The 14,929-nt window shown below is 34.4% G+C and overlaps 1 protein-coding gene across 2 annotated transcripts in view; it reads left to right on the forward strand.

Moving 5' to 3' along the window:
• The window catches only part of NKAIN3 (sodium/potassium transporting ATPase interacting 3), a 722,168-nt gene that overhangs the window by 314,197 nt on the left and 393,042 nt on the right, over positions 1 to 14,929 (forward strand). For both annotated transcript variants that reach the window (XM_035277208.3, XM_035277209.3), the window contains exon 3: positions 8,478 to 8,558. In XM_035277208.3, the coding sequence (XP_035133099.1) occupies positions 8,478 to 8,558 (81 nt within the window). The remainder of the gene's footprint in view (positions 1 to 8,477; positions 8,559 to 14,929) is intronic.

Raw genomic sequence — 14,929 nt, forward strand, 5'->3', positions numbered from 1 at the left:
AATCACTTCTGCTATTTTTAGTGTTGGCTTCCTTTATTGGCGGAAACCACCACACAGATAGTTCAATTAAATTGAATCTATTTCAAACTAACAAACACTTTGTAGCACCAGGTATGTGCTAAGTTCTCATGCAGAGATTAATAAAATATGTATGTTCACTGCGATAGTTTAATAGAGCTTTAGTTTTACAAAAACACAGATAATTTACTACCATTTTGGACAAAAAACAGGGTTCATCACAGTTGAATTTAGGTAATTGATCACCCCTATGAAACTGTTTTGGGTAAAGGACCGTGAATCTCAAGCTTTCCAATGCCTATAGTTTTTTCCAAACTCTCAGAGTCTAAATCAAATCTGATGAAAATCATTTCTTTATCTACCTCTCCACCACCTCCTGCATTCCCCATTTGCCCACTTTGTGCCAGCCGTGCCAAATGATTTGTATTTTCCAAAGGCCACATGCTGCTCTTGCCTCTTCAGATAATACATACTACACCTTCTGCCTGGAATGCTTTAATCTACCTATCCTTTTGGAAAACGCTTAATAATCCTCAATTAAATAGTCACCTTCTAAAAGCCTTACTTGACCACTGAATGCAAGGGAAAGTGCCTTTTCCCTTCTGCTGCTGTAAACCCTGGTAAGTTTCTACCCCAATACCCTGCCCTACCAATCATTGCTTCCCTACCTGTCTCTCCCATTCAACACTGTGCACTTTTGGAAGGCAGAACTGTGCCCATCTATCACTGTATTCTAGGCCTATTTCTGTATGTATAGACCATTACATATGCTTCGTACTTGATGAAGCAAACAATACATGAATCAAATGTTATTGCATAAAAGGATTTTATAAGATGGAATGGATGGGACAGGAATTTTTTTTAATTATTTTTGAATCTCAGGACATATCAGTAATGCACTGCCTTGCATTTATCTCAGCCTGAACTTGGCTAAGGAAATTATATGATAAAATAGTATGTGCTGTGCTACTTGTACCTACCATTAGCTGACTTACTCCTCAAGACTTATTTTTTCCCTAAGAAATACAATGTTGCAAGCTCCTGCCTCTACAGTTGAGGAGGCCTCTTCACAAAAACTGTAGAAAAACCTCCCCAATTCACAGAATCAAAGAGCAGTAATTCCCTTCCAGATGCTGTTACACTGTTAAGGTACAATTTACTATTTCTGTATTTACTTTTAGAATACAAAAACAACCTTGCCTCATAGTACTCCTTCACTCATTAAAGTTTATTTTGGCTAAAGTGGAATGTGTACATTAGGGCAGCCATCCCCAACCTTTTTGACACCAGGAACTGATTTCGTGGAAGACAATTTTTCCAGAGGCTGGGCGGGATGGTTTGGGGATGAAAGTATTTCACCTCAGAGTAGCCGCAGCCTAGGTCCCTCGCATGGGTAGTTCACAATAGGGTCGTGTTCCTATGAAAATCTAATGCCATGCTGATCTGACAGGAGGGAGAGCTCAGGCAGTGCTGGTCTGTAGCCTGAAGACTGGGGACCCCTGCATGATGAGAATACCATGTTCAGCCTTGGGTTTTGAATGGACCTTATGTGCTTCGTTGGCTATAAACAATATGAAGCAGTGAAATCATATTTACCAGTCCTAAGGCATTGTTATAGAATAAATGATTTCCTATCTGTTTACTCCTCAGTCAAATATTCTTTTTTATTTTACTTGTAAAATTCAAAGTAAGATTGTTGCCCTAGAATTACTTAAATCTTTGTTATTTCATGGGTGATAATTTAATCAAGCAGGTTTTAACTCACATAAGGATGAATTATCAAATTTGTCAAACATTTTTTGAAGTAAGATTAACCTTGAAATTACAATGAGCTCAAAACTGCCTTAAAAATTTTTTTCATTAGATTTTAAGTTCTGAGGTACATGTGTAGATCTTGCAGGATTGTTACATAGGTATACACAAGCCATGGTGGTTTGCTGCATCCATCCCCCCATCACCTACATTAGGTATTTCTCCTAATGTTATCCCTCCCCAATTTCCCCACCCCTGCTATCGCTCCCCTAGCCCTCCCATCCCCCAACAGACCCCAGTGTGTGATATTTTCCTCCCTGTGCCCATGTGTTCTCATTGTTCAACACCCACTTATGAATGAGAACATGTGGTGTTTGGTTTTCTGTTCTTGTGTCAGTTGGCTGACAATGATGGTTTCCAGCCTCCTCAATGTCCCTGCAAAGGACATGAACTCATTTTTTTATGGTTGCACAGTATTCCATGGTGTATATGTGCCACATTTTCTTTATCCAGTCTATCATTGATGGGCATTAGAGTTGGTTCCAAGTCTTTGCTATTGTAAACAGTGACACAATGAACATATGTGTGCATGTGTCTTTATAATAGAATGATTTATAATCCTCTGGGTATATAACTAGTAATAGGATTACTGAGTCAAATGGAATTTCCATTTCTAGATCCTTGAGGAATTGCCACACTGTCTTCCACAATGGTTGAACTAATTTACACTCCCACCAACAGTGTAAAAGTGTTCCTATTTCTCCACATCCTCTCCAGCATCTGTGGTCTCCAGATTTTTTAAGGAGTGCCATTCTAACTGGGATGAGATAGTATCTCAATGTGGTTTTGATCTGCATTTCTCTAATGACCAGTGATGATGAGCATTTTTTTATTTGTTTATTAGCTACATAAATGTCTTCTTTTGAAAAGTGTCTGTTCATATCCTTCACCTGCTTTTTGATGAGGTTATTTTTTCCTTGTAAATTTGTTTTAGTTCTTTGCAGATTCTAGATACCCTTTGTCAGATGGGTAGCTTGTAAAAAAATTATCCCATTCTGTTGGTTGCCCGTTCACTCTAATGATTGTTTCTTTTGCTGTGCAGACGCTCCTAAGATTAACTAGAACCCATTTGTCTTTTTTGGCTTTTGTTGCTAATGCTTTTGGTGTTTTAGTCATGAAGTTCTTGCCTAGGCCTATGTCCTGAATGGTATTGCCTAGGTTTTCTTCTAGGTTTTTGTGGTGTTCGGTCTTATGTTTAAGTCTTTAATCCCTCTGGCATTAATTTTTGTATAATGTGTAAGGAAGGGGTCCAGTTTCAGCTTTCTGTACATGGCTAGCCAGTTTTCCCAACACCATTTACATATTAAATAGGGAATCCTTTCTCCATTGCTTGTTTTTGTCAGGTTTGTCAAAAATCAGATGGTTGTAGATGTGGGTGTTACTTCCAAGGTCTCTGTTCTGGTCAATTGATCTATAACTCTGTTTTAGTACCAGCACCATGCTGTTTTGATTACTGTAGCCTTGTAGTATAGTTTGAAGTCAGGTAGTGTGATGCCTTTAGCTTTTTTTCTTTTTGCTTAGGATTGTCTGAGTATGCAGGTTCTTTTTTGGTTCCATATGAAGTTTAAGGTCGTTTTTTCTAGTTCTGTGAAGAGGGTCATTGGTAACTTGATGGGGATGGCATTGAATCTATAAATTAATTTGGGCAGTATAGCCATTTTCATTATATTGATTCTTTCTATCCTTGAGCATGGAATGTTTTTCCTTCTGTTTGTGTTCTCTCATTTTCTTGAGCAGTAGTTCGTAGTTCTCCTTGAAAAGGTCCTTCACATCCTTTGTTAGTTGTATTCCTAGGTATTTTATTCTCTTTGTAGCAATTGTGAATGCGAGTTCATTCATGATTTGTCTCTCTGTTTGTCTGTTATTGGTATATAGGAATGCTTGTGATTTCTGCCTGTTGATTTTGTATCCTGAGACTTTGCTGAAGTTGCTTATCATCTTAAGATTTGGGGCTGAGATGATGGGGTCTTCTAAATATACAATCATGTCATCTGCAAATGGAAACAATTTGACTTCCTCTTCTCCTAACTGAATACCCTTTATTTCTATTTCTTGTCTGATTGCTCTGGCTAGAACTTCCAATACTGTATTGAGTAGGAGTGGTGAGAGAGGGCATCCTAGTCTAGTGCCAGTTTTCAAAGGGAATGCTTTTAGTTTTTGCTCATTCAGTATGATATTAGCTATGGGTTTGTCATAAATATCTTTTATTGTTTTAAGATACGTCCCACTGATACCTAGTTTATTGAGCATTTTTAGCATAAAGGGCTGCTGAGGCAGCAATTAATAGTCTACCAAAAAAAGTCCAGGTTCAGACAGGTTCACAGCTGAATTCTACCAAACGTACAAAGAGGAACTGGTGTCATTCCTTCTGAAACTATTCAAAACAATACAAAAAGAGGGAATACTCCCTAACTCATTTTAAGAGACCAACATTATCCTGATACCAAAACTTGGCAGAGATACAACTAAAAAAGAAAATTTCAGGCCGATATCCATAATGAACATTGATGCAAAAATCTTCAATAAAATACTGGCAAACCAAATACAACAGCACATCAAAAAGCTATTCATGATCAAGTAGGCTTCATCCTGGGGATGATAGTCCGGTTCAACATATTCAAATCTATAAACATAATCCATCACATAAAGAGAACCAAAGACAGAAACCACATGATTATCTCAATAGATGCAGAGAAGGCTTTGACAAAATTTAACAGCCTTTAAAAATTTTAAAGGGTCAAGTAAATTTGAAAAGTCCATAAATTAGTTATTTGGACTTTTATTCAAATGCTTATATACAAAGGACAACTCATTTTAATCTGAATTGTTGTATAGCAAAATTGTCCTACTATGTCAGCATAAATCCCATTCTGGAGTCACTGCTCAACGTGAAGTTGAATGTTGGGTTTTGATTCAATTGGTAAACATCACACTTAAATTCCTCCTCACCGATTATTGGCTGTGAAGCCTCAGGACCTTTATTTGGTTTCTTTTTGCCATGGTTACCTCATTTGTAAAAACCTGACCCATAGATCATTTTAAAGAATTATATAATGTATATGACTTGCTTACAGTAGCCAAATACAGAGTAAATGATTGACAAATATTTGAACTGTTCACATGTCTTTTTTTCCCATTTACTCTGCTAGAAAATGTTACAACAATGACTAAGAAAGGAACTTACTCTATGTTTTTATTATAAGTCTAGCATATTGCATATAATATTATAGCAAATTGATTTGTATATGAAAGAATGAATGAATGGCCTTTCTCATAATTAGAAAATATGCAAGCTCAGAAATTAAAAATAATTCATATTATAAACTAATTGCTTGATGTGGAAGAAATAGGCTGGAAGATGTCCATTTCCATTAAAAATTGCTGAAATATCCTTGTAAAACTAGAATATATTTAAGAAGTCAGATAAAATGCATAAACATTCTTTTTCATTATTATAGGCTTTGTCTATGTGGATTTGGATTTTAAATATATATTCTAAACATAAGCAAAGTAGAAGAGAGAGGGAGAGATTATGCAGAGAGTGATTTTTTTTCCTTATATTGAAAAGCTTTCTTTACTACAGGTATATTTAATCTACCTAAATATATTATGTAAGCCTGCTTTATAATAACCATAGGATATCTGTTAAAAATGGAGAGTCTTACTTTTTAAATTATTGCTTCAGTTGAATGATAAATAATATAATATACTTCAAAAAGATGATAGGGAAGATAGGCAGTCTCTTTGATCATTGGTTATCCCAATACTTCCTGCCTAGCTAGATTTCTATGATATATTTATATCCCTAGATATCTCTTTTCTCTTACACTCATGATCAGATTTGTGTCTCAAGTGCACAATAAGATACAGTTTATATCTTATAACAGTTTAAAATAAAAAATATATATTTTCTTTGTTCTCAGCAAAGAAACACAAATTTATTAGAAAAAACTTGTAAATGTATTAGAAGATATTACACAATATTGCTAAAACAAACAACACATGAATTCCATATTGTGTATGTCACACTAATTGTAAAATATAAATATACTGTCATTCTAAAATAAATTGCCAATTATAGAACAGATATGAATAAAAATTTGAGGTAAACTGGTAATTTGGTGAATTGATCATTTGACAAATTGCTTAATTGAGTGATGGATTACCTTGTCCTGAATCTATAAGCCTTTTACTAAAATCTTTTAGAATAAAGCCTACCTTAAAATGCTTAAGCATCCCAATTCTGGAATCAAACTATCAGGTGTCAAATCCTAACATCAACACTAAATAGGTGATTAAATGATTATTCCTCTACCTCGGTTTAAGGGTGATGATTGAACGACAGGATCTATGTAAAGCACTTAGCATAGTACCAGGGACACAGAAGGAACCAGGATAATAACCCTATTACTGTCAAAAACATAGGAACTGACAGTCGAGGTTTACTTAGTCTGGTAATTTTCCCTTTGTGAGTTCAGAAATACCATCAATAGTACAACTTTTGAGAGATCCTGAATATACTTCAGTCACCAAGTGTGTGCTATGATCTTTAAAGAGATGTGTTTTATTATGCGTTTGTTATCACTGTGAATTGATTCTCTAAAAAAATACCTGTAGGTTTAGGAATTAGTCCTAATAATTAAGTTCTATCATATGGCTTTGTAATTAATTTAGTTTCTTACCTTACTTTAATATTGCTTTATTTTATGTTCTTTTCCTAACCTTTTTCAGTGACTTTTTTCTCATGATTTAGAGGTTAGCAATGCTCTCTGATTTCAATATACTTTTAATTAGATTTATGTAGAATGGAAGATAGCAGATACTAGATGCCATCTTGCTAGGAAGAGCTTTAAAACTTACTGAAAGTTCAAGTTTACCAAGTCCACTCATACTAGAAGACTTTATGAACAGCATATATTGCAACATCAGCAATATCTGCATATACCAAATATCTCACTATGTGTTTTTACTTATGTTAACTTTTTAAGGTTTTCCAATTAAATTTCCAGTGATTTTGAGGTTTATCTCATAATTATAATTGTATTATTCTTTAAAACAAAAGCAGGCCTGGTGCAGTGGCTCACGCCTATAATCCCAGCACTTTGGGAGGCCGAGGCGGGTGGATCACCTGAGGTCGGGAGTTTGAGGCCACACTTACCAACATGGAGAAACCCTGTCTCTTCTAAAAATACAAAATTAGCTGGGCATGGTGGTGCATGCTTATAATCCCAGCTACTGGGGAGGCTGAGGCAGGAGAATGGCTTGAATGTGGGAGGTGGAGGTCACCGTGAGCCGAGATCACACCATTGCCCTCCAGCCTGGGCAACGAGGGAAACTCCATCTCTAAATTAATAAATAGAAAGCAAATCTTCTGTCAGAAAAACAGTTATATTATGGAATATTAAATGTAACCAATTATAGGACTACACTACTACATGAGATTATTTTGAAAGCCCTTAAATATTCATAAATGACAGAATACATAATATGAATTAAATTTCATAAATAGTTCAAAGCTTCAGATAAAGTTTGTGTTAGTAACATGGCTATATTATACAGTGTCTAAAATTTATAATTTGATTATTTGACAGCATAGAATAAGCTAAGGAAATGATTTCAATATTTCAATTTAAAAATAGTATGCAATGATTGTAATCATTGATAGCAATAATTCAATTAATAAGTCTACCTAAGACATTAAGAATTCATGCATTTTTGTGATAAGATAAAATGAATAGGGAAACTAATGTATTTGATATGTTATTTGTGTTCTACAGTAAGTACCATCCTCAGTCATCCTAGCTGTTCTGTATGTCAGTTTTCTGGGCCTCAATTTCTTGTCTGCATAAGAAAGTGACTGGATGAGGGCAGCCCTAGTCCAATCACTGATTATCTATCAATGAGTCTCTCGATCTAGGACTACCTTAATTGAGACTGACTAATGCTCTGGGAGAAGGTGTTTCCTAATACATAACACCTTGATAAAATCAATTAATCATTAAGACCCATAGGTTTAAAATTTGTTGAATGGATATGATTGGAAAACATGGAAATCTTTTCTAATTCTTAATCCTATTTAGTAATTTCTCTGCTTTTAAACTTTTATAAGATTATATTTTTATTATTATATGATCAAATTAGAGGCACACCTTCTACTCTTAATTAAATAGTCCAACAGATGAAAGTTTGTTAATTTTGTACTCCACGCATTTATTTTCAAACATGGCCTTCTTTCAGTGCTTGGTTTCACTAACCATTTCTTAAAATGTGACAGTTTTATGTTATAACTTAAAGATGATCGAGAGCTCACAGGATGATTTGCACAATTGTGTTCCTCAGAAAAGATAATACTCAGAAAACAGAAATCAAATCAACACTTGAGTTTAACTTGTACCTGGCAAGCCAGCAAAACACTTTAAAAGTAAATCTAGCTTTATTGGTATCTACTGAAAACAGTAGAAACTGTCGGATTTTTAATTTCTGGAGAGCTTAGGGGACCACATAGATAGCATTCTTTTCTGAGTGCTTTCTGTCTGTTTATTCCCAGAAGATAGACCTATTGACATTTTTATTGTTAATTTATTTGATATACATGCCTTTCATCTCCACATTTTTCTTCTCTTTCTCCCGCCCACCTTTCTATCTAGTATACAGTGTGGACTGCCCTCTGGGTCACCTGGAATGTGTTCATTATCTGCTTCTATTTGGAAGTCGGTGGACTTTCTAAGGTGAGTTTATCATGCTTTTAAAATACACTTTAAAATGAGTACACATCTAAGTATTGTGACCACATCCACATATACGTATATTTTACATGTGTATGGGTATAGAATAATGAAATACTATTCAAAAAAAGACTTTAGGTACCCTTTAGGAAAGAATCGTCTTGGGATTATGTTAATATAACGGAACTTCAACTGCCTTCTGGTTTCGTTTGTTATACTGAAGTGGGACTGAACTTCCAGTGTATACTCTTGTCCATTTTAAAAAGACATAATGTCATAGCAACTGCAGGCCTAAATGTTAAGTAGAAAATGGTTTTGAACATGATTGTGTTTAAAGTAGAAAAAGGGGTTAATGAAGATGTTAACATAACAGACACGAATGGCAAGTTTCTATCTTTGCTGGAATATTAATTCTGGAAAGAAATGACAAAGAATGAAATCCTTATATAAGTAGAGCCCGCATTCACTAAGAAGTAAATGCATCTGTGTGTTGATTTCATTTTGAAATTTTAATCACACGGAAGACAGTTGTCTTAATGGAGCAATGATGCTCACGTTATTTCTGCCTGTCTGGAACTGTCAGCACAGCACATGATTTTATTATGCCTCCTACAGAACTGTCTCGCCACCCAAGTGTAAGAACGACTTAAGTTTCTAGTTGTGTTTTTTAAACAGCTTTTGTGTGAACTAGCACAATTTTCACTCTAGAGAGGAAACTTAACAGTATAATTCCAAAAATATAAGAAAGCTGAAGAAAGCTGTCATCCTTTAAAACTTCCCATTATCAAATATATTTATGCTAACTTATTCTACTGTTTTATATCAGTCTCAAATTTTCTAAGTAATGTACTTGTGGTTTAGATTTTAGAAAATGTGTCTTGAGCAGCAAGGATACTTTTAGAATTAGGTTCCACTGAAGTTCATGTGGTAACAAAACATGTTTGATTCAACCAAGCAGCAAAAATCCCTGAAGGATTTTTTCCAGAGATCCAGAGGTGATTACTCTTTTTTTTTTCTCTACTATAATAACTGTAATTAGAACTTGTCACCATTTTCTCACACTGGCAAATGTATTCAGGAACCAGAAGTTATATTTCCAAAATTGAGTTCCATCCATTTGGACTAACATCTAACTTAAATAATTGTGCTATCGACTGTAGTTCACCACTAATTTCTAAGACAGAAAAAAAATACTTAAATTAATGCCCAGTTATATTCTATAAATGCAGATTATGAAGTAAATAATTTTCAAATGCAAGTCTTATGAATAAAATAATTACAAATAATACACTGAGCACATTTTCAATCCGTTGCATTTTGTATCTTGTGATTTGAATGGTCATTTTAATTAAATTTTTTATTTCACTGGGTAGAAATTATTATTTTTTCTTCTATATAAACTAATTTGGGATAAATTAGACCAAAGAAGTTTGTCCTGTGTAATTGACATCATAGTGTTTGGAAAGAAGGCTGGATTTTGAATCATAATCTTTAGTTCAAATCTTGTCTCTAGCACGTATTAACTGTCAACTCTGAAGCAAATCATCTGGCTCCATGGAGTCTTGGTGAAAACTAGTAAGACCAGCTTTGCCCATAATAATAGTTGTCAATGTTTATTATACACATGATATGTGGCAACTCAGTTAAGCTTTAAAACAAATCTGTGAAGTGATAAATAAGTAAATATCAGCAGTCATATTTTTCATACAACTCTGATTTCCCACTGCTGCTCAAGGTAATTTTTGTGAATTGCTTGTTGTAACTGCTTTTTGAATGTCCATGTGCATGTCTAAAAGTTTTATCTCTTTTATTTCTTTGGCTGCAAGGTTGAAAACATGGACATAGTCATCCTGGTTACTTATTTTATTACCTATTTAAATGCCATTAAGCAGTCAATCAAGTAGTCTAGGTCATTAAAAAGATAGATCACCCCAAAAGGAACATCCTAAAGATTTTCCGTTGGTCTCCTATTTACTGCCTCAAAGACCGGTAACATCTCCCCGGTTAGCCACAGTTTAGCCTCAACTCCAATCTGTAGGAAATCTATTTTGGAAAATAAATCAGAGTTAAGGACCCTTGACAAACACAAATACCTAGCCACTTTTCCAGACTGGTTCGATTGTGTAAGAAACTCCTTGTCCGTGTGAGTGGCTTATATACTAACTTTCTAGATTCTCTCTCCTGCTAGTTCATGAATGTGTTTCTTGGAATTATTCATTCAGATAGATTAATAGAAACCTCCCTATACTGTCAACTTGGTCCGAAATATACATTCTGGTATAGTGAATCCTTCTTTAAAAATGGGATCCTGAGTAACTTCCATAACATCTCTGTGGCTTTGGGTGTTATTCCAATGACAGATATGGCCTATAAATAGTACATTTGTATGCTATGGTGTTCTTTTGCTAACAGTTTGCATTCATTGAGTGACAGTCATCCTGTCTCACATGAAAGGTAGTGAGCAATCTCATGGGCTGGAGTGCCTGGAAACTGAGATTCTTACAATGCTGGGTAGGCTAACATTGCTGTGTACTCTTGTGTTTTAAAAAGATCATTTTAATTCCTAGTAAGATAAATACTGATAGATGTAAACCACATAAGCAAAAGCTGTTTAGGATTCTCATTAACATTTAAGAGAATAGACAGGTGCTGAGACCAAGAAGCTTGAGAACAACTCCCATAGAGTAACCAGTATAACTAACTAGCTAAATAAAAATAATGTAAACTGTAAGAAACCAAAGAAGATGGTACAAATAAGAAACAAATAATGATATGGTAGATTAAAATACAATGACGTGAAGAATTATATGAAATGTAAGTAGACTAAACACTCCAGTTAAAGACAGAGATTAGAACAACGGATTTTTAAGAAGACAATACTTTATGTTATTTATATGAAATGCATATTAAATATAAACACTTATGTATGGAAATAAAAAGATGGAAAATATATGCTATGCAAACAATAATCAGAAGAAAACCTTTGTGGTCATACTAATGTCAGAAAAAAAGTAGACTTCAAATAAAGAGTATGAATAGAGAGAAACATGTTTTATCACGATAACAGGGTCAATGTATTAAATAGACACAATAATTCAAAACGGCATCAAATAACTGAATTTTAGAATATATGAGGTAAAATTGGAAATATTAAAGGGGGAAATTGGCAAATCCATTAACATGGGGGAGAGTTTAATACTCCATTCTTGCTTATTGAGAGAAAAAGTAGGCACAATTCAATACAAATAAAATATTTGAACAACACTATCAAACAATTTGTCATATAGAGGATATTACACTTAAAATTATGAGATAAATTTTCTGTTAATGTGCTGAACAATGACCAAGATGGTATTCTGGGCCATAAGCAAGTCTCAATAAATGCTGAATGACTGAAATAATAAAGATAATATTCTCCCACCACAAATATAAGAATAATTTGTAAATGTTAATAAATCACACATCAAACAAGAAATTTAGAAGAAAATTGAAAAATACATAGTTCAAAAAAAACTGTTATTTGTGGATGAATTTCTAGTAGTATTTAGAGGAAGAAATGTAGCTTTAAATCGATATTAGAAAAAAAGTCAAACATTAATGATATACACTTCCATCTTAAGAAGAGCAATTTGATTAACATCCTATAGTTGGTTCTTTGAAAAGATTAATAAACCAACAAGCACGTAGTAAGGTTGATCCAAAAAAGAAGAAACATTAGAAATGATCAATTCATTAAAGAAGTGACATAACTACAGATTCAACAGAAATTTAAAAATTAATAGAAAAAAATTAAAAATCAATATTGACAGTCATGAATTTATGATTAAAAATCTTTCTACATATTCCCTGTCCAGTCTGTCATTGATGGGCATCTGGGTTGGTTCCAGGGAAAATGTGGCACATATACACCATGGAATACTATGCAGCCATCAAAAACGATGAGTTCATGTCCTTTGTAGGGACATGGATGAACCTGGAGACCATCATTCTCAGCAAACTGACACAAGAACAGAAAATGAAATACCGCATGTTCTCACTCATAGGTGAGTGTTGAACAATGAGAACACAGGGACACAGGGAAGGGAGCACTATAAACTTGGGTCTGTTGAGGGGAATAGGGGAGGGACAGCAGGGGGTGGCGAGTTGGGGAGAGATAGCATGGGGAGGAATGCCAGATATAGGTGAAGGGGAGAAAGGCAGCAAATCACACTGCCACGTGTGTACCTGTACAACTATCTTGCATGTTCTTCATATGTACCCCAAAACCTAAAATGCAATTTAAAAAAAAAGAAAAAAGAAAAAAAATCTTTCTACAAAAAAAGAAAATCAAAGCAGAAACAATTGGTTGGCAATTGGTTAAGAAAACAGAGTTTTCTGTTTAAAAATTTTGGAGTTAGTAGAAAGTTGCTAGGGGGAGTGACTTTCTCCAAGCCTCTCGGGAAAAAACTTAGAACAGAAGGCAATAGTTAAAGTTTAGTCTTCACTTCCCTCCAATCTGGGCTATATGTACCAGCAGATCTGTTAGGTGGGAATCCCCAGTGGGTGTCCAAGCCTCTGAAAGGCAACTCAGGGACATCCGTTCAGATGTCCTCTTTAGTTTCTGTAGGGAAAGCAAACATCTCTGGAGGTTTAACTCCCCTCACTGTTGTTAAGGCTGCTATTATCTTCTTCCTTAGCAAGTTACTTAATTACCTCTGGGGCTAGCTAGATGCCTGGAATTTCTCTTTAAAAAATTTTGTGATTTTCCTTTATTTCCCTGCTTGGAGTTTTGCAGGCCTTCAAAAAGAAGGTCAGGGTGGAGGTCTTTACTCAGCATCACTCTATCAAACATAAGAAATAAATAATGCTAATCTTACTCAAACTCTTACAGAAAATACAGGAGAAGGGACCGTTTCACAAATAATATGGTGAGCTAACATAATCCCGATACCACCTCATAGACAATAATTAAATTGACCAAATTGAGCTATCTCTCCAGGAAATTTCTCATTAGCCATTCTGCCAAGAGGGACTCCACATAGTGACTTGTTTGTGACCACTTTATCTTCCCTTCTCTTCTCTCCCAGGCTCTTTGCTAAGATCAAAATTCTTGCTCTTTTATAGATCAAATCAAATCAGCTCTACCTTTGTCTTTCCCTCACTAATCCAGGCTATTTGCAAGGATCCTCACTTTTCTTATCGACAAAGGCCCAACCAAATGTATTCCTTAAAAATGAGCTCTCTGTCACGCAGATGAGAAATGTCACTCGATCACGTAGAAAAAGCATCTACAGTCAGATTAAAGACTGTTTTTTAATTCCCTATTACATTTCAGTACTTTTTGAAGTGGTAGTTATTATTAAGCCTAATTGTTTGTTCTACTAGAAATAGAAAATGACTTGAAACTTCACTTTCTTTCCTTCCTTCCTTTTCCCCCCTCCCTCCCCTCCCCTCCCTTCCCCTCCCCTCCCCTCCCCTCCCCTCCTCTCTCCTCCCCTCTCCTCCCCTCCCCTCCCCTTCCCTTCCCTTCCTTTTTTTACTTCTGCTTCAAACATTTAAAGACCACTGCCATGAATATTTTGATTCCAATTTATTCTCCTTCTGCTGTGTTTCTATGGTTTTTCTTTTCTGTTTTTTTTATTATTGTTGAAATAATACTACAGAGAAAAATTGACATTCTGACTTTTTAATGATTAAGCTTAATGAATAACATTTTCATGTTGTTACTAAAGTCTTGATGTTTGTGTAGTATTACATCGATCATCAGTAATTTTCTTCTCTTTTTCTAACAGAGATGTTAAAGGCTCCTCATACACTTTGCTAAATTTCCTCTCCAAAAAGTATACCATTATTTGCAAAATTTGAGTATCTAGAGTGTTATTAGCACAAGTTTATCTGTTTCATCATTTTGGGTTTTTTGGAGCTATTTTCATGGTGAAAAAAAATCTTATTTCTTTGTTTATAGTAGAATTTTTTTTTAATTTCATCAAAGTTAAATATCTCCTAATGTGCTCAATAATCAGCTTTTATTTTCACTTTTTGTTCATAGGTTTTGTCTTTTTTTATTTTGTGCTTTAGTAATGATGTTTGTAGGCTTTGTCTCTTTGGAGCATAATTTTGCTTTATTGTTCAAGATGAAAATCTGAATAGATATTTTACCAACAGCTGACCAATGGCAAAAACAATATATACTTAGTAGGCTTTTCACTGATTTGTTTAGATTTTTTATGATATAATAAATTTCTATAATATCTATTTCTAGAATATCATCCATCACTTTTGGCACATATTACTTTAATTATATTAAAGTATATTAATTAAAGTATAAAATATTAATATACTTTAATATAATTAAAAATATTAATTATATTAGTTTGTGGATACCTTATAATAGG

Source organism: Callithrix jacchus, chromosome 16, assembly GCF_049354715.1.
Source record: "Callithrix jacchus isolate 240 chromosome 16, calJac240_pri, whole genome shotgun sequence".
Classification (NCBI taxonomy): domain Eukaryota; kingdom Metazoa; phylum Chordata; class Mammalia; order Primates; family Cebidae; genus Callithrix; species Callithrix jacchus.